This window comes from Protopterus annectens, chromosome 1.part1 (genome assembly GCF_019279795.1).
Source record: "Protopterus annectens isolate FY-2018-M chromosome 1.part1, PAN1.0, whole genome shotgun sequence".
Lineage (NCBI taxonomy): Eukaryota > Metazoa > Chordata > Ceratodontiformes > Protopteridae > Protopterus > Protopterus annectens.
In genome coordinates this window covers 310,116,815-310,136,769 of record NC_056726.1, presented here as the reverse complement: position 1 = coordinate 310,136,769, position 19,955 = coordinate 310,116,815, and the positions used below count along the sequence as shown (strand labels likewise).

The 19,955-nt window shown below is 42.7% G+C and overlaps 1 protein-coding gene across 5 annotated transcripts in view; it reads right to left on the bottom strand.

Annotated features, from left to right (window-relative positions):
• Positions 1–19,955, bottom strand: part of ATP8B1 (ATPase phospholipid transporting 8B1) — a 1,573,644-nt gene that overhangs the window by 37,660 nt on the left and 1,516,029 nt on the right. For all 5 annotated transcript variants that reach the window (XM_044074782.1, XM_044074792.1, XM_044074774.1 and 2 more), the window contains one exon: positions 18,967–19,212. In XM_044074782.1, coding sequence (XP_043930717.1) covers positions 18,967–19,212 — 246 coding nt within the window. The remainder of the gene's footprint in view (positions 1–18,966; positions 19,213–19,955) is intronic.

Sequence of the window (19,955 nt, the reverse complement as noted above, 5' to 3'; positions counted from 1 at the left end):
TAATGGAAACATGGTCAGGTTCATGCCATTAATACTTCAACCCCTTAATATCCACTAAACCATATCCTCTAAATACTATATATAGTCACCCACACTAAACAATTCTTATGGACATTCTTTAACCTACTCTCTTCTGGCTACCTGCCCTTTACCTTATTAAATCCTTTCTACCCACCCCAGATATTCCTTTTTTCTTAACCCCTGTATTACAGCTTCTCTCACACAACTCATAAAACTTACTTCACTATGTTATTCAGTATTTTAACTCACTATATCTACAGCCATTACCTGGCATTCTACTGTACTTCAATCTACTCCTCTATCTTATAATTCAGTAGCTCATTTACTTACCACTATTCTTCTGTACATTATAAACTACTCCTTGCATTTCTCTTATCGCATCTAAAGCAGCCAAGTCACTAGTCTATGAACACTGTTTATAAGCATTGTACTGCAGTACCTCTTAGTTAAGATTACCTACTCATTGCTGTGACATGCAGTTCGGAGCTTTTCTCCCCGGGTCTCCACTGAAAATGGTTTTCTGGCCCAGCCGGACACTACCCGGTTAACAAATAAAATACATTTTTGTCTTGTAAACTTTAAATGATAGTTTGTAATGTTTTATTATACATGTACTTCCTTTTTCTTACTGTAACCTATTGTAAATGTAACATTTTGCATGGAGCTTTACTCCCTGGTTGCCTGCCAAAATGGGGCCTTATACCCAAGCCCCAGTCAGACTATCCCTGGAAACAAATGCTAATGAATATGTCCGAAGTTCTGCATTCCATAGTCGGAAAAGGGTCTATAACACATCGAATGGTGATAAGTTCGAACGCCCTTTGCTTGAACCGAAAAGTCCGAAAGCCCTAAACCACAAAATTACAGAACATATATTTTTTTTCCCCAGGGGAAAAAAAAAGTCGGTGGTCCGTCTTTGGGGCTTTGCTATTTCCTCCACTGTAATGTGATCTCGGAGTTGGTATATTTAAGTAGGGGAGTTGTGGGGGGCACAGCTCCCCACGTCGGGGGGTGTGGGGAGTGAAGCCCCCCACTTCAGTTTGTTTTAAAGTTGTGATTTTTTTTTTCACGGAGCAGCGATATTTTTCCCTGGGGGAAAAAAATTGCTCTTCTGTGAGTTTTGCTAGTTAGGGTTTTCAGACTTTTAGGTTTGAACAAAGGGCATTCGAACTTATCACCATTCGATGTGGTGATATAGACCGGTCGGAAAAGCTCCAATAATCTAATGTGCTCTAGTAGACTACTACTTTTCCTGTATTTATTACTAACACCTTGCCTGCTGACCAAAGAAAAAAAGAAATAGGGAGGATACAGCCTCCACCTCATATACTTCGATTGCTAGAAAAGGTAGCACTTACTTCCTTGCTCTATCTTTTGGATACTAAAGTATGCAAGACTTGAAATTCTTTTCATTTAATTGTATTAGGATAGTCACGAAAACTGCCAATAATCCCAAAATTCATTTCAGTTTTATCAGCCCTCCCAACCAAACATCTCATACTAAACATGGGACTATGGTACTTAACTGACTTGCTCGGCCTTCAAATGCCACCTAATTATGACCTTCAAATGCCACCTAATTATGAACTCAAATGAATAATTAAGTTTTTGTGCTGGACATGTCCTCATTCTTTACAGTTCAAAAAGTACAAAATTGAGGAGGACAGTAGCAGCTCTACTGATCTGCACTTATGTGAAGTGTCTGAGATACGCTGGGTATTTGCATAGGTTTTATTGCGTGGGAAAACCAGGATTAGTAGCCTAAAATATAATCTTAGGGGTTTTGTCAAGGAGATGGACTGATCTGTTAGCTTCTACTGTAGGATGGGTATTTTTATTACAATAGTGTGAGGAGCCCCCCTCCCCCCACACACACACACAAAAAGATGCACTTTTAGGCATATTTTTGTTAGTGGTTTTTTTTTTGGTCAGGATTCCAGTGTTCTTTTGTCTGGATTTTAATTTTAGCTGAGAATAGTGTGTGCAATGGCACGTTTTTGCACTTTGGCAGTAGGTAGCTTCACTCAATACAGATTCCATTTAAAGAAGAAATCTCACTCACTTTCTTATGCTCCCTGGTCATTGCTCAAGCACACATCTTGTACAACTAAAAACGGGTGGGACTCTGTCTTAAATCTGCATCTACACAACGAAACCCCTTAAGAGACCACTGCACCCCCAAACAGCAAAGCATGCTTATGTCTTGACGTTTTTAAAGTACTTTTGTCCTTGCATCATTCTAAATAATTTTCTGATTTGGAATAATCTCCAAATGGCCTGATTGGGAAGAATAGCCTGTCACACTGCAAGATTTATTTTTGCAGTCAAGGTATTCAACTTCCTTATAATTTTATGAGGGTACAGAGTGCACTTAAGTGAGAACCATTAGTTTACTTATGGTAGTCTCTCCTCTGACCTGTATTAAGAGAAAGAATAGTTGTATAAAATCTTACCATAACCATAGATGTCCTTTTCTTCCATGTTGCAGTATTCTAGTTGTAGAATTTCCTGCCCTCAGGCGACTCGTACGTCAGTTCCTATACAAAAGCTTCAGCCTGGCAGTTGCATCATGTGTGGGATGTCAGATGTAAAGCCATTAATCAGGGGCCTTAAATGTGATGTCTGCACGCACAATCCTCAGAACCTGAAGGCCAGCAGGTAGAGTAGAAGGCCCAGCAGGTGGAGATGCTAGTGGTGTCAGGCATGGGACCCCGGGGTCCTTCTGTAGCATAGATAGGTCCAGGTTTTAGCTGGGGATAAGGAGAATAAGAAAGGGGAAATGGTGGGTGGGAAGGAATACTGCAACATAGAAGAGGACATCTATGGTTATGGTAAGATTTTACACAACTATTCTATGTCCTTCTATTCCTATGTTGCAGTATTCTAGTTGTGGGAGAGTACCAGAGCTGAGATGGATGAGAGGGTGGCGGATGCTGATGAGGATTCCAGAAAGCCCTGTAGGATTGCCCCGGTGAACCCTGCACGAGCTCTGGAGACTTGGTCAAGTTTATATTATTTGGTGAAAGTGTGGATAGTGGACCACTTGGCTGCTTCCATAATGGATGCTGTGTCCAGACCTTTTATGAAAGCCTTGGGGGCGGCCACTGCCCTTGTGGAATGGGCCTTTACTCCCACTCTTTTTTTTCCATGGTGGAAGGAGCAGAGACAAATGGCTTTCCTGATCCAGCATGCGATGGTTTGTTTGAGACTGCCTTGCCCAGAGCTCTTGGGTGGAAGGAAACAAAGACTTACTTAGATTTCCTAATGGATTTGGTTTTGTCCAGGTAAAATCTTAGTTGCCTGTGCACATCTAGGGAGTGGAGTATCCTCTCCCCTTCATTAGTGGGAGAGGGAAAGAAAGTGGGTAGGTGGACAGATTGGTTTAGAGACAAGTCATTGACCACCTTGGGCATAAAGGAGGGATAAGTTCTCAGGGTGACTCTGTCCTTGTGGAAGGTGGTGTGTGTGTGTGTGTGTGTGGGGGGGGGGGGCAGGCCATTAAGGCTTGCAACTCTGAAACCCTTCGGGCTGAAGTGATAGCCACTAGGACTGTTTTCCAAGTACAAATCTGTAGGGAATATGTCCCAGCAGGTTCAAAAGGGTGTTGGGTAAGTTTTTCCAGGATGTAGTTAAGGTCCCAGGGCAGAGGGACAGGCTTTTTTGGAGGTCTCATGTGTAACACCCCTTTAAGGAAGAGTTTTACGTTGAACCTGGCTAGCAAGGGGGGAATCAAGAGGCAAGCAGGCTGACATCGCAGAAAGGTGTACTTTCACTGAATAGGAAAATCCACTTTTTATCAGTTGACGCACATAAGCAAGAACCAGGGGGGTATCAGCAATGCAAGGGTCCCTGCCCTTGTCTAGACACCACTTAGTAAATCTTTCCCATTTAGCTAGGTAAGACTTTCTTGTTGTAGGTTTCCTGGCCTTCCTCAGGACTGAAAGCACATCCTCTGAGTAGTGGTGTCTGAAAGGGATCAAATGTTTATCACCCACAGTGTCAGGGGCAACATCTGCAAGTGTGGGTAGAGGAGAGCTGCTTTTTCTTGTGTCAAGAGGTCCTCCTTGTAGGGTAACTTGTAGTGATTGCCCTTGGCTAGATTGTGAAGTAGGAGAAACCAGTGCTGCCTTGGCCAGTAGGGAGTCACTAGCAAGATTTTCAGTTTGTCCTCCTTGATTTTCAGGAGGACTTTCTGAATCAGTGGGAAAGGGGGGGGGGGAGAGGCATAAAGAAACTTCCCCTCCCAGGAGATGTTGAAAGAGTCTATTATCTATGCTAGAGGGGAGTAGGTGTTTGAGCAGAAGGTCTGCAGCTGCCTGTTATGAGGGGAGGTGAACAGGTCTATTTGAGGAGTGCCCCACCAGTGGACTATATCTAGGAAGACAGTCCTGTACAGCATCCATTCGTGTTGTGGAGAGGATGTCCTCTTAGGACATCTGGTTGCTTGTTGTCCTGCAAAGGGATGTAGGTTGCCTGCAAGGACAAGTTGTGGCGAGAGGCTAGGTCCCATATCAGCAGGGTTAGTCTTCACAGCCGATAAGCCTTTGTCCCTCCTTGCTTGAGGTACCACATTACAGTGGTACCATTGTGTGTCGCTATTAGAAGAACCCCTGGTAGAAGTAGAGGGGTAAGGGTTTTTAGAGATAGGAAGACTGTCATTTCTCAGACATTGATGTGTTTGGCCTTTAGGGAAGGGTGCCAGTTTGCTTGAACCCTGTAAGATGCCACTGTTGCACCCCAACCTGAATCTGAGGCATCTGTATGCATTACTTGGGTTGGGGGTAGAAGTGGAATTCCCGGGTTTAGCTGGACTTGTTGGATCCACTGGCTGATTTCTTTCTTTAGACAGAAAAGGAGAGGAATTACCTGTTCCAAGTGATTCAGGTGCTGGGACCAAATGTTTTTGAGGTACCACTGTAGTTTGCACATATGCATTCTGGACAGTGGTAGCATAGGGATGGTTGTTGCCATTAAGCCCAGGAGATGAAGGAATTGCCTTGCAGTTACTTTCTTAGAGTGTAGGATGTCCTTGAAGTGGGAGGTCAGGGATAGTACCTTGTCCTGTGGGAGAAAGGCCTTCATTTTGTCCGTTCTGATTCTGCAACCCAGAAAAATTTTGTCCTGGTCTGGGTTCAAGGAGGACTTTGGAAGGTTGAGGGTGAACCCTAGATTCTGCAGAAGGGACATGGTGAAGTGCAGATGATTTGAGAGGGTATCTTTTTCCTCTGTCAGAATTAGGATGTTGTCCAGATAGGGGTAAATCTGGATTCCCTGAGTTCTGCAGAAGGCAATGGCTGGTGAAGATTTAGGAAGGACAGGTCTAAGATGAGTCTCCAACGGCCATCTTTTTTGGGGACCAGGAAGAGATGGGAGTAGAAAAGTACAGTTTTGTACCTACCATAAATGTAGATGTCCGATAGGAATGCATCTGCAGTCCTTACAAATGGGTTGTCCTGTCGTCAGGCAGCCCTTCGGTCGGCCGGATTCCAAAGTCTGGGTCTGGCCTCGGCTGGTGTCGCACTTCACCCGACGTCATAGCTGCAGTTATTCGGGTATAAAGGCATCAGCCGACGCCATTTTCCTCAGTGTTTCTTGCCCCAGATGCCAGGTGCCCTCTAGGAAGGCTAAATTTGGATAAATGCAAATGATTCCAAATAGTAGAGAGCAAACAAAAATAAGCATGTATGTACATATATATATACAAACAAATACACCATAATAGATTCCCCCAGCTAGCTACAAGATGGGCAAATACCCTAGGAGTACCACAGAGGGAAGGAGGGAGGGTAATCCTGACTGCAGATGCATTCCTATCGGACATCTACATTTATGGTAGGTACAAAACTGTACTATGTCCTTCAAGGATGCATCTGCAGTCCTTACAAATGGGTAGAATACCATAGCCAAACTGGGGGAGGAGGAGAAATGAAATTATGGTGTAGTTAAGATCCCTTGCAAAACAGCAGTGGCAAACCCTGCTCGGGATCTAGAGTATAAAGGTAAATTATAATGCTTGGCAAATGTATGCACGGAGCTCCAAGTAGCAGCCTCTAAAATGTCTTTGGTAGCCACTCCTTGTAGAAAAGCTGTGGTAGTGGCTGTAGCCCTTGTAGAGTGAGGCCTGATGTTTTCTGGAGTTTTCTTCCCATGGTAGGAGTAACAAAATCTAATGCAATTTCCTATCCACTTAGAGATTGTCTGTTTTGAAATTGCTTTTCCTTCCATTCCTGTTGCATATGCTACCAGTAGCTGGTCAGTTTTTCTATTGCCCTTGGTCCTGTCCAGGTAGTAGCGTAATTGTCTATGCACATCCAAGGTATGCAACAGTCTTTCTCCCCTGTTCTGTGGGTTGGGGAAGAATGTAGGTAGGTGGATAGCCTGATTCAAAGATACTTTGGAAACCACCTTAGGCATAAAAGTAGGATTTGTTCTCATGGACACTATCTTGATGGAAGATCAGGAAGGGCTGTACTGCCATTAATGCCTGTAGCTCAGATACCCTTCTTGCTGAAGTGATTGCCAGTAGGAAAGCAGTTTTCCATGATAAGTATTGTAATTCTGCTGTTGCTGCTGGTTCAAATGGAGGGAGTGTCAATTTTTCTAGTACAAAGTTCAAGTCCCATGCTGGCAATGGTGGCTTCCTAGGTGGTTTTACATTTTTAATTCCTCTCAGAAACTGCCTGAGCAGAGGATGTGAGAAAACTGGAGGATCCAAGTCGTATTCTGCTGAAATAGCTGATGCATGAATCTTAATGGAAGAATAGGACAGGCCTTTGAGGAAGAGCTCTGCCAAGTATTCCAGGATGTTGGCTATGTTTACCAGTGACACATTCTCTCCTTTTGCATTACTCCAAATGGAATATCTTTTCCATTTTGCTGAATAATTTTTCCTTGTTGAGGGCCTGCGAGACTCCAAGATAATGTCTTTAACCCTTTGGGATAAATTTGGGTTATTTGTTCTTATGCAATGTTCCAGGCAGTTAGCTGCAGTGTTTTCAGGTTTGGATGCAGGGTGTTGTAGTTGTTCTGTGTTAACAGCAAGGGAACAAGAGGTAGGGGCCATATTTGTTCCCGAGACATGCTCCTCAGTAATGGGTACCACTGTTGTCTTGGCCAGTCTGGAGCCATCAGAATGATCCTTGGACGGTCCTCTTTGATCTTCAATAGCACCTTGTGCATCAAAGGAAGTGGTGGGAATGCATATGCTGTCAGGTTTTTCCAACTGAAAGATAGGGAGTCCACCTTCCAAGCAAGTGGGTGGTACGTCCTTGTGCAGAATTTCTTTAGTTGGTGATTGCGAGGGGATGCAAATAAGTCTATTTGTGGGAGTCCCCATTTTCTTGTAATGGTTTTGAAGATGTCCGGATGCAGCATCCATTCGTGGGCATCCGTGGTAGTCCTGCTTAGTATGTCTGCTAGAATGTTTTCTTTTCCTGGTACAAAAGTTGCTTGTAATTGAATGTTGTAACTCAGGGCCTCATTCCAGAGGTCCATTGCCATCCGGCATAGAGGGTACGAATGTGTGCCTCCCTGTTTGTTGATGTACGACATAACTGTGGTGTTGTCTGTCCTTATCAACAGTTGACCTTGTCGAAGAAATGGTCTGAATGTCTGAATTGCCAGTTTTACTGCCAGCATTTCCTTTTGATTTATGTGTAGGTGCAGCTGGTCTTGAGTTCATAAACCTTGTATGCACTTGTCCAGCATGTGGGCCCCCCAACCGAGGTCTGAGGCGTCCGTGGTGATGGTTTGGCTTGGTTGAGTGTTGTGGAAGGGCAATCCTTTGTTTGATTGACAGGCCTGAGCCCACCATTGGAATTCTTGCTTCAGGCATGGAATTATTGGAATTTGGGTTTCTAGGCTGTGCTTGTGCTGAGACCATAAATTCCTTAGGTACCACTGTAACTTTCTCATATGCAGTCTGGCATGTGGAACCAATATTATGCAGGATGCCATGAAACCCAAGGCTTGCAGGACTTTTCTTGCTGTTAGATGGTTCTGCTTTGTTAATGCCAAGAAGTATAGAGGGAGTTGCTCCTGTTTTTCTACTGTTAGGAATGCCATTTGTTTCGATGTGTCCAGCTCTGCACCCAAGAAGGTTATCCTTTGGGATGGTATCAGCCTTGACTTTTTTATATTGACTGTGTATCCCAGGGCTTGTAGTAGGTAAATGACCCTTTTTCAAGTCTTCTACTAACTTGTTTTTGTTGTCCGCTTGTATCAGGCAGTCGTCCAGGTAAGGGTAGATTTGGATTCCCTGGAGCCTGCAATGAGCAATTACTGATGCCAGGCATTTCGTGAACACTCTGGGCGCAGTAGATAAGCCAAAGGGCAATGCTGAGAATTGATAATGCTCTGATCCTGCAAGAAATCTGAGGTATCTTCTGCAATTTGGTCATATGGGGACGTGCAGGTATGCCTCCTTGAGATCTAGAGTTACCAGCCAAGACTCCTTGCCCAGCATGGGAAGAAGCTGCTGTAGGGTCAGCATTTTGAATTTTGGAACAATGAGGAATGTGTTTAAAGTGGACAGGTCGAGAATAGGTCTCCATTTGTTTTCTTTTCTTGGTACCAGGAAGAGTCTGGAGTAAAATCCCTGTCCTTGCTCCATAGATGGTACCTTTTCCACAGCTCTCATTTTTAATAATTGAGTTATTTGCTTTAGAGCTTCTGCCTTTTGATTTGGAGGTAGGTTTGGCATTCCTCTCTTCCCTGGTAGAGTATGGAAGTGAAACCTGTAACCTTGGTCTATTGTCTGCAAAATCCACTTGTCTCTTGTGATGTAATGCCAGTTTACTGAAAATAAAGCTAGTTTCCCGCCCAAGGCTGCTTCTAGTTGTTCCCTGGTAGGCGGTGCTAGAGCCAAGTCACTGTGATTGTCCTGTAGTAGTGGTGGTGGCTGTGTCTGTGGCTGCACCTCGCTGGTTGTTACCCTGCCACTGGCATCCCCTGTAGGCACCCCTGGATTGACTTCTGCCTCTTGAACGCCTATTCCTGCCTCTCTGGGCTCTGGAGGAGTCTGGAAAGGACCAATTCTTGGAGGGCCAATTCCTGCTAAACCTTGGAGGTTGGACCTGTAAGAAATCTTTCACTGTTTGGACAGATTTTGCCTTCTCTTCCATCTTCTTCAGCACCTGTTGTGCAGGAGAGCCAAACAAATTGATCTTGTCCATGGGAGCGTCTAGTAATTTTGATTTAACATGGTCTGGTAAGGCCTGCTCTTTTAACCATGCATGCCTTCTGATAACTGTGCCAGTCATGGCTGATCTAAAGGAAGCCTCCAGTGCATCATAGCCGCATTTTAAGGAATGGTTACTGACCTGCTGAATGTTATGTACCATTTCCTGAACAGATTTTTTGTCTAATGGTTCATCCGAGGATAGCTTTTTGGTTAACTGGTCTAGCATAAATTCTTGATACTGGATCATGTGGAATTGACAGTTCAATGCTCCAGCTGAAAGAGTAGCAGAAGTGTAAACTTTTTTACCCCATCTCTCTAAGGACCTGGATTCCCTTTCAGAGGGGAGGGGGTTTTTGGCAGAGGTAGCTGCTACAGCCTTAGGACCCTGGGAGATAGTCTCGGGGTCTGCAGAAGGAGCCTTATACAAATGGTAATGTGTGTCCGGGACCCTGTAGTACCTATCGGGCCTAGCAGGGGCCGGAGGTAGTGAATCAGGAGCAGTACAAGCATCATTAAATGCATCATCTACAACAGAGAGAACTGGAGGTATGGCTAAAGGCCTATGTTGTGGTAAATGCAGAAAAGTTCTAAGCCTCTTTCTAGAGTCTGAAAAATCCTGACCCTGCCACTGAAATTGTTCCCTCATAGCATGTAAGGTTTCCCCAAAGGAAAATTCTTCAGGCGGAGAGGCAGAAGGAATGGACTCTTCAGCATCAGAGTCTTCATAAGGGGAGAAAGAAGCCTCTGGAGGGTTTGTATTATCTGAATCATCAGAGGATTCATCTGTAGAAACTGGCTCAGGGGGCTCTGCTCTAGGCCTCTTCTCTGGAGGTGGGTGAGAGGCCCTGTCTGTGTGAGATTGGGATCCCCGGATTAAAGAAATGAGATCCTCTGCTAGACTAAGCATTTGTGAACTAGAGCTAGGCCTGTGAGAGGAGGTCTTAGCAGGCAAAGATTTAGTAGTTTTAGCTGCTTTAGCCCTGGCAAAAGCCTTAATGGACATGGATGCAGGTGGCCTAGCAGCTCCACGTGCAGGGGTAGAGATATCCAAGGGGATAGTGTCAGATAATTCCTGAGAAACTGCAAGAGCAGGAGGGATTTCAGAAGCCGATTCCACGAGGTTGGAAGAGGCCTCGGTAGGAGAATGCTTTTCGGCTGAAGGAAGAACCGCTTGCTCGGTTTCAGCCGAAACAGAGACACTCGCGGTTGGCCTAACCGCGGTTTCGGCCGAAACCGCCGACCGTGAGTGTCGGTCCTTTTCCTTGCGCTTTTTAGATATTTGCGTAGTCGGAGGATCCGACGGCATAATGTAAGCAAAATCGGGCGAAAAACTCCTCAGCAAATTCCGACCGACGTCTAAGCGTCCGTCGCTTAAAAGAAGCACAGGCTAGACAAGCTGCTACGTCGTGGTCTGGGCCTAAACAAGGTAAGCAGTAAGAGTGGAAATCTTTATGAGGTATTTGTTTCCCACAAGTTAAACAGTTATTCACTTTTTCTGACATCGGCTGAGGCAAGAAAGAGTCCCCAACGGGGTACTTAGCTTTTTAGAAGTCTTCGGTAGTAGTAGAAGTATTCGGTAGTAGTAATCTCTGGTTCTGACCGACCGGCACTTGCGAACAGCTTCTGCTTCGGGCGCCATGCGGCAAGAAAGACTGAGGAAAATGGCGTTGGCTGATGCCTTTATACCCGAATAACTGCAGCTATGACGTCGGGTGAAGTGCGACACCAGCCGAGGCCAGACCCAGACTTTGGAATCCGGCCGACCGAAGGGCTGCCTGACGACAGGACAACCCATTTGTAAGGACTGCAGATGCATCCTTGAAGGACATCCTTTTCTTTCCTGTCCTGAGAGGACAGGTTCTATGGTACCTAGCTTCAGCAGTCTGTCAAAACCTGTGGAAGGAGATGTAGCTGGTTTTTGGGGGGTATGGGATGCCTCTCACCTGGGTATTTTTTCTTTCCAGGAGAGGAAATCTCATTTTTGGATTATGGATAGCACCCATTCACCCGTGGTGATGGTTTTCCAGAAGGGGAGGCAGTGGGGAAGGCGTGCTGAGAGTGGCATTTGGGCAAGGCAGTCATGCATTTTTAGGGGCTCCTCTGTCCTGAAAGGATTGTCTGGGCTGAGGATGTGGTGCATTATGTCTGGACGTGGTGGGTCTTCTTGCACCTCTTTTAGATCTGGAAGAGGAAGTCCCCATCTGAGGTGGGTTATGCCTTACAAAGGTGGCTTTAGCAGGGTAGTTTCTATAGTATCTGGGAATGGGGGACACCAGTAAATGTTTAATGTCCTGCAATTCCTCACTTTTTTCTTGCAGATTCTTTTAGATTTGCAGATTGTTTTCCAGAAAGGAAACTGTGATCCAGGGAGGATTCCAAGATCTTAGAGTTTAAGTCTTCTGGGAGATTCTGAAGTCTCAGCCAGGAGCATCTCCTGAGGACAGAAGCAGATGTTGCAGAATGAGCAGATGCTTCTTGCAGCATCATAGCTGCATCTAATCAAGTGTCTGGCTACTTGTGTAGCCAGAAACAGTTTGGAGGAGATGTCGGCTTTAATGGGGGTGTCAGGGATAGAAGCCAGCATGGAGGTGGCTTGAGACACCAAATCCAGAGCATACTTAGACATGTGCATCTGATAATTAATGGCTCTGAAAGCCAATGCAGAGGAGATGTATACCTTCTTACTAATCCTATCCATAGATTTGCTGTCTTTATCAGTGAGTAGGAGTGAGGCAAAGGGAAGCAGTCTGGCTTGCTCATCAGAAAAGGTGGCAATCACTGCTGGATCTGCCAAGGGTTGTTTGACTAAGAATTTTTGCTCATCAGGCATCTTGTAGAAGCGGTCTGGGGCACTTGGGAGCAGGTGGCTGAGAGTCTGGGGCCTTGGATGCAGAATTAAAGGCATCCAAGTAAGCCGGCAGAACCGGAGGAACAGCAGTAGGGGTGGGGGATTCTACTTGAAGGAGCTCAAAGTACCTCTTTTGGGCGTCAGTCATTTGTGAGGTATCCCATTTGAAATAGTCTTTCATCTTGGTGATGGTCTCAGCAAATGTAATACCCTCAGGGGGAGGATCCCCTTCAATAGATTCCTCATCAGGAGAATAATACTCCTGGGGAGATGCAACTTGGGAGGTGTATGATAACAGAGTCCTCGGAGGAAGAAAAGGAAGAATCATGCTCTTCCTCCCTAACCTGAGGAGTTATGGGGGGGGAGGCTGAGGCAGGCCTAGGGCTGAGTAAAGGGAGAGTAGTGGGGGCTGAGGCTGAAGCCTATGGGCCATAAAGGCCTGCATGAGGGAAGAAGTGAAGGACTGCCAATCTGGTAGGCCTTTTGCAGTGAAGGAGGTATGCTTGGTTTTCGGTTTCTTTTTAGCCAGGGTGGAAGTTGGAACCAGCCTGGAATCAGTTTTAGAAGCAACTGTTTCAAAAGTCTGGATCCTGGTTGGAGGTACCACAGATTCTGGTTCCCCCTCGACATTGATGGTAGTCGGTGTCTGGGTAAGCTCTGAGGACGTGCTGGTTGTTGGCTGAGCAATGGCCTCTCCAAAGGTCCGCTGGGCGCCCCTCAGCTCCTAAATCGGTAGTTAGCGGTGTGTCCGGTAACGAAGCGGCAGGCAAAAAAGGCCTAGGAAGCTTGGGCTTCTTATGCGGAGGTTCTGCTGTGGCCCTCGAGGCAGGATCCATTCTAAGGGCTAACCAATTAAGGTGCTGATTTTCTAGATAGAGGTTTAATGCGGCCAGATGGCTGCGTAGGTTCTTCGCCACAAATGACTGACAAATGGAGCAGGCGGAATGGTCGTGCTCCTGGCCTATGCAAAAAACACACCTATCATAGGTGTCTTTATGGGGTATCTGGCGCCTGCATTGGCATTTACCCTTTTTACCGGACATCAGCTAAAAATGACAACAATGGGTTAACTTAGCTTTAATGCAATGTCTGAGAAGGAGCGATCACACAAAGCGTCTGTCACCTGTGGCTGAAACGTTCTGAGGATTGTGTGTGAAGACATCACATTTAAGGCCCCTGGTTTATGGCCTTACGTCTGACGTCCCACGCATGCTGCAACAGCCAAACTGAAGCTTTTGTATAGGAGCAGACGTACGAGTCACCTGAGGGCAGGAAATCCCACAACTAGAATACTGCAACATAGGAATAGGAAGACATCTATGATTTCTTACTTTTTGAATGCCTCTGCCAAGTGTCATTTTGGCTTCTGCAACATAGATTTTTACCTCACTAAAGCATTTTAAAGCGGATTTTATTATTAGACTTGAAGGGGTAATTTATTTAGTACCTGTGCTTAGGCTCAGAACTTTGCAGTTGTAAGCCACATTTTCCAGGTGGTCTATAAAGAAGGTTACCTGTGATTGATAATGCACACATAAAAAGGCCAACTATAATCAGTAGCTAGGTTTTAAACTTTTACTGTACTTTAAGGCAGAGTCAGAACTACTTACATAATTTTCTTAAGGTCATAAAAGTGAGGTACTGCTACTCCTCCCAGCATACATGATGACACTGAGTACCAGTAAGAAATGATGCAAGATTTAAAAAAGAGACTGGTATGTACAGAAACCATTTCAGGCATAAATCAGTGTCAGTACTAATTAAATGTTTTATTTACTTATGGTACACTCTTATGGCTGATTAAAGGGAAGGAAAAGAACTTTGTAAAGAGAAACTTGACATTTTGATGGAGCTATTCTTCTATTACTGTGATACACACATGTTGCTTCAACAAGACACTGACTACAATCCCAACGTGTCTGTGTGTTCCTAGCAGATAATCACTGATCATCTCCATGTCTTTTGCCTTATTCCTATTTTACATTATCTGTTAACCAGAAAACCCACTGTGCACAAATGCTGCTTTTCAGGGGTAACCCAGCAATACTATCTGGTTAAATGACTTGTCAGAGTCACAGGAGCCAAATGGAAATTGAAGGTTTTAAACACAAGACTACAGGATGAAGCTCATTAGCAGCTTATGATTACCTGCTCTGAACTGCTCTACATATCATCTTGCTGAAGTTCAGAAACTAGTGTACTACAAAGGCTGCTAGGTAGTAAACTTGCAGTACTAATATTTTGATTTTCAACTTTAAATCATCATGTTTCCAAACTGAGTGATATGTTTCATATGCTTTTGATATGGAAAAAATTGCATGTATACACACCTCTCAGAAATCTATGGGGCTTGTTTTAAGCCAAATACAAAAATCTTATAATAATGTGAAGACACGTAAAAACGAATGAAAAGATCATGTTAAAAATACATCAGGTCATAGGTGAATACTAGGCTAAATGCTCCCTGTAGGTCATTTTAAGCCAAGCCAATTATCCCATTAGTTAAAATTACCCATACCCTTTTCCAAGATCTATATTTCTGCGCTACCCATATAATAATGATTAGTTCCAAGTGAGACAGTGGTTATTTCTAGGGAAAATCAGAGTCTTTTTAGGGGCTATATGTAGGAATCTATCGATAAGTAGCACAGCAGGTAGTCCTGGGGTAATTTCCTCATCCCTATGCATAGATCCATGTTACGCTAAAATAGGAACAAGGATGAACTGCTGGGGAGACTGCGCCAGAGTAGTGGTAACCTCTGAGAGATGTACTAGGTCTCTCCACAGCATTTTAAGTTAGAGTGTTTTAAGTCCTTAGAATGAGTATTTTTAATACCACTTGATTTGCGGATTTTCAGTAGCTCCAACAGTATAGGGTCAGAGTATACTTTATACACCACATAAGTCCCCTATCAGTGGTCTCTAGGATACATAATAGACAATGCTTTGAGGTGGTCCCGTGCATAAGTCAGTCTACTTTGTTTATTTTTATTTGTTTACCAGGACAGTCCAACTGGGCAGAAGGCTACCCCCTTTTCAGCAGAGGCCTGGGGAGAAAAGCTCCAGAAAAATTCCATTAGATAAAGAACATGGTAAACAGATATACAAAATTTAAACAGAGTATCATTAATTGACAGCAACATCATGAAAAGAGTTATGAACCATATTTGGAAATGAACTAGGTAGTAAAACAGAAAAGGAAAAAAATGGAAGATTAGTATTTTTTTTCTTATGGAGGATTAGTATTAGGTGAGAGAATGTTTTAGGATACATAGAAGGAGGCGAGGTGGTGGAAAAGGAGGAGAATTTGGACCAATAACTGGGGAATAGCTTGGAAAGAATAGGAAAATGTAAGGGAGAATATTTATCATCCAAGTGTTGTGCATGTACAGAGCCAGACACCTTTTAGGTATTCTCGTTACTGCTTTAAAAGAGTTGGGGAAAGTAGTCAGCATGGGCTTTGCATTTACCAGTTTCAAAAAGTATGTTGTGGAACTTGAAATGGCACTGGCTTCCATACTTTGGTTTAATACACAGAGGAGACCATGAATGCAAGAACTAAAAGTAGCAGAGAAAGATTTATCAACTGACTTCTATAGCTCAGCCCCTGATTATAGTGGAAATTCTGGGATCAAAATTCACTCATGACAGGGGTTTCTAATGGAAAATATTTTTTACTGCAAGCTTCCCCCATCAAGATGGCTAAGCTTAGGGATGTACAGCATTCTTTTCTCTGCTTTTATATCTGGTATTTATTTTTAGTGGAAGAAAAAAAAATGCTACCACTGCCATGACACACTTGCTTAAAGCTACAGTTGCAGTGCCCAATGGGGGAGATGACCTTTTTGTCTTGTCACACCCACAATTTATACAACCATTCAAGAGAGCCTTTTGGGCTCTAGAGATCATTGGTGGGATAGCAAAAAGCACAAACCTTTAAAAATTTAGAGAAAGAAGTTAATGTGATGGTTATCATAGGCGGCATTATGTCTGCAAGGCAGTGCTGTGGTCCAGGTACAGTTTGCTATAATGGTCTAGATTATACTAAATACAGTTTTAATCCTGACAGGAAGCAAAAGACCACATGCAGTGGAAGTGGGAGCTGCAGGACTAACGTACCTTTGCATGTATTACACATGCTTGGCAGATTGACCATTGCATATGATCGTGGGAAGCACCCAAACAGGAGAGAGACTGGTTGTGACTCTCTTTATGATGAATCTGCCTCCCACACTGACATTTCCCTTTCTGGATGACATGAACACAATAACCACAAAAAACAGAAGAGAAGAGACCCCAACTGGGGACTTATCTGAAAACATGTTTTGGTAACTAGCACAGAAGGGGGGGGGGGGGTGTTCAGACAGACATTTAACAATGGTATTCAGCCTGATAGTACAGTTGTTCTGTGTGTGCGCATCCTTTCGTCACCTTTATGCCATACGCCTTTTGTGGGGAGCATATGTATGACATACGCCATCTATAAAAACTAAAGGCTTTGCTATACTGGATGGACATATGGCTATCCCTGGCAGGAGATCCCTCAGGTAAAGAATATTATCAACAGTGATATGGAAGGACATTCACCTTTTCTCCCTTAACTTTTTAGTAATTCATACACCCATCATACAGTTGTTTAAAGGCAATTTTAATTAGAAGCAGCATATATACACGTTTTAAAACTATATATACGGATGCAACTCAAATGATAGAATGCACATTTGGAAGAAACTTGTTTTTGGTGTAAAAAAAGAGAATGCACAAATGAGTGAATGGCCATTTGAGTGAATCATATAAGGCTGAATTTCATTTTATATAGTGTAGGGAAGCAGGAGTGTATAGAAAAATTAATGATGGAATGAAAAGTGGTGGTTGTGATGATGTGCAAGTCTTTGTTGCAGCAGTTATGAATATGAAGGTGTTTGTAGGTTAAGGTTAGGTAAGGGGATAGAGTCAGTATAATGTGGCGGCTTTTTGTGTTGTCTGTGTTCTGTGCCATTTTGCTTTGTGTAGTGGTACTGTTAAGGAAAGGGTTTCTAGTAATGAAATGTGTAGGGTTAAGGTTATTACATGAGTAAGATGGTGGCAGGGCAAAACTAACCCTACCCCTGCCCTTATCCCTAACCCTACACATTACATTACTAAAAACCCTTTCCCTAACACTATCACTACTGATGCAACAATCTCTGTTTTGTAGTTAGTATTTACTAATACAGGGCTTTTTAAGTGTTTGAGAAACATTCAGTGTTTTGTGATTCAGTCTTAAATCTTTCAGTGTTTTTGTCATTCTCTGTTTTTTCCACCATTTGTGATTCATATATATGTATTTATTTCATACTGTATTTTATCAAAAACTTCAAACCAATACATTTTAAACAGTAGATATGCATAGTTGCAACACCAGTGACTAACTCTCTACAGAAGACAATATGTACTCTAAGTGGGAGGCTACGACTCTAACACCCCACCTGACTATATATACTAACTCCAGGATCGCACTATAGTGGGTAAAAGGGCATATACTTTTTACCTGCCTTACAGTACTCTACACAGTGCCATATATCCTAACTGCAGTTCAGTGAAATGAGTTTTCAGCGAAGTGGGCGGGGTGAAATGAAATTCAGTGAAAATTAGATTCAACGAAACAAAGTAGACCTACACACACACACATCTATATATATGTGTATATATATATATATATATATATATATATATATATATATATATATATATATATATATATATATATGGATTCACTTTATAATCTTGAAATACTGAAATATCGGCTTTCAGTATCTCAAGACTATAAAGCCGAAAAACCAGCACACAAACCTGAAAGCCGCGAAATGGAAAACATTGAATGTAAACACACCATACACCACACAACACATACACCAGCTTCCCCACATTAAAACAAACAAAACACACACAATACAAATAAACTTACCCTACTTATAAGCAGAGGGGCAAGCCCCCCTGCACCCCCCACCCCGCTACTTATATATACCAAGACAGAGGTCGCACCAAACAGAAAAAGACAGATAACTCACCAATACAGTCCCCTCGCACACACATCACAAATGCAACCATCACTTTCAACACTTACACACTCATACTCTTACCTACCCCTAACCCACACCAAAAACTTCCGAACGCACTCGCATACACTACAATCCCTACCCAAAACCCATAAAAAAAATTCACTTACCTTAATCTCCAACCATAGCCACATACGAAACGTAAATCAGGCACACAGTACATCCCACGTACCGTAGCTCGCCACCAAAACCGCAAATTCGACATTTCCAGATTCACAGTTATGGGGTTTCGCTATTTTGGAAGTTCAACTTTATAGTCTCGAAATACTGAAATTCGATATTTCAGTATTTTGCGATTATAAAGTGAATCCACACATATATATATATATATATATATATACACACATATATATATATATATATATATATATATATATATATATATGTGTGTGTGTGTGTCTGTGTGTATATATATATATATATATATATATATATATATATATATATATATATATATATATATATATATATATATATACATATACACACACACACTCACACACACACAATTTCTTGGGAAACTACTTTTAATGGTTAGAGCTAGACCATGCAGTTTCTAACATTCAGTTCCATTTTTTTTCCAATTACTGACAAGTAAAATGTTGCATATTCACCTCACAAGCTATTCACTGTAATGGTTTAATGTAAAATTGTGCAAAAAAAAAAAAGCACACACCCGTACTCAAATTCAAGTTCCCTGGGATTTGCTAACAGCTAAACACCCACCTGTGTTATTTGTACATTATCTTTGCCAACAATATTACAAATGTAAGGCCTCAGCAGGACAGAGGCACATTGAATTTTTGCTTCTGGCTTACCTGGAAGTTGGCAGTAATTACAAGAGCAGATGCTGCGGTGACAGCGAAGGACTGGTAATCTGATGGGGCCTCCCCATCCTGGCCCATGGTCTGGAGGAATGCACCATAAGGTACAAAGAAGATAACCAATGATGTAAGAATTCCATGGATTAAGCTTTCAAAAAAGCGCACATAATTAAACAGCTTGTCTTTCTGTCCAGGGAGGTAAAGCTTGGGGACATGGAGGCTCAGCTTGTCACTCACATCCTTATGGAACAGAGAGAGAGAAAAAAAATATATACAACTGTTACTCGGGTGCATTAGGATACAGCAGCACTGTACAACATTCATCTTTTTAAGTAATAAAATGCTTAGTTAACTGAGACAGTACCAACAAGGGGAATGTGACAATTACCAAATTAATATTACCATAATAAGTCAGAATACTTAAAGCTATTCTTTTTAATACTAAAAGATTTTCTAGTTCCAGAAGTCTCGCACAACAGAGAATGCATTCCACGTCTGACTTATATTTTTAAGTTACTTTCAGACAGCATTTGCAAAACTTCGCTTGCAGAACCACTAACTCACTGGTATCTAGGCTGAAAGAAAACACCCTTTTCTACAAGCAAAGCATTCCTCATAGACAAAATGATCCACCATGAACTGTTCAAACCGTCCCTCTCAGCTTTTTGAAATTATACTTCTCAGCACTTCTTTTCCTACTGTACTGTCTAGCTTCATCTTCTTCCTTGCATATGTCCTTCGTAACTCTGATCTAGAGCATCCTATCTCTGAAGGAATACATAATTACTGAATGTCTTTTTTCATACATTGACTGCATTTCTATTGATTAGTAAATATATGACAATTGTTCAAACGTGTAAATTCCAGCAAAATATCTCTAATGCCGTTTTTTTTTTTTTTTTTACTTTTCCCCTCTATTTGTTTTTGCTGTATTGTTCAATTAATATATTGTAGTATTTTATAATTGTTCTCTGGAGCTTTTC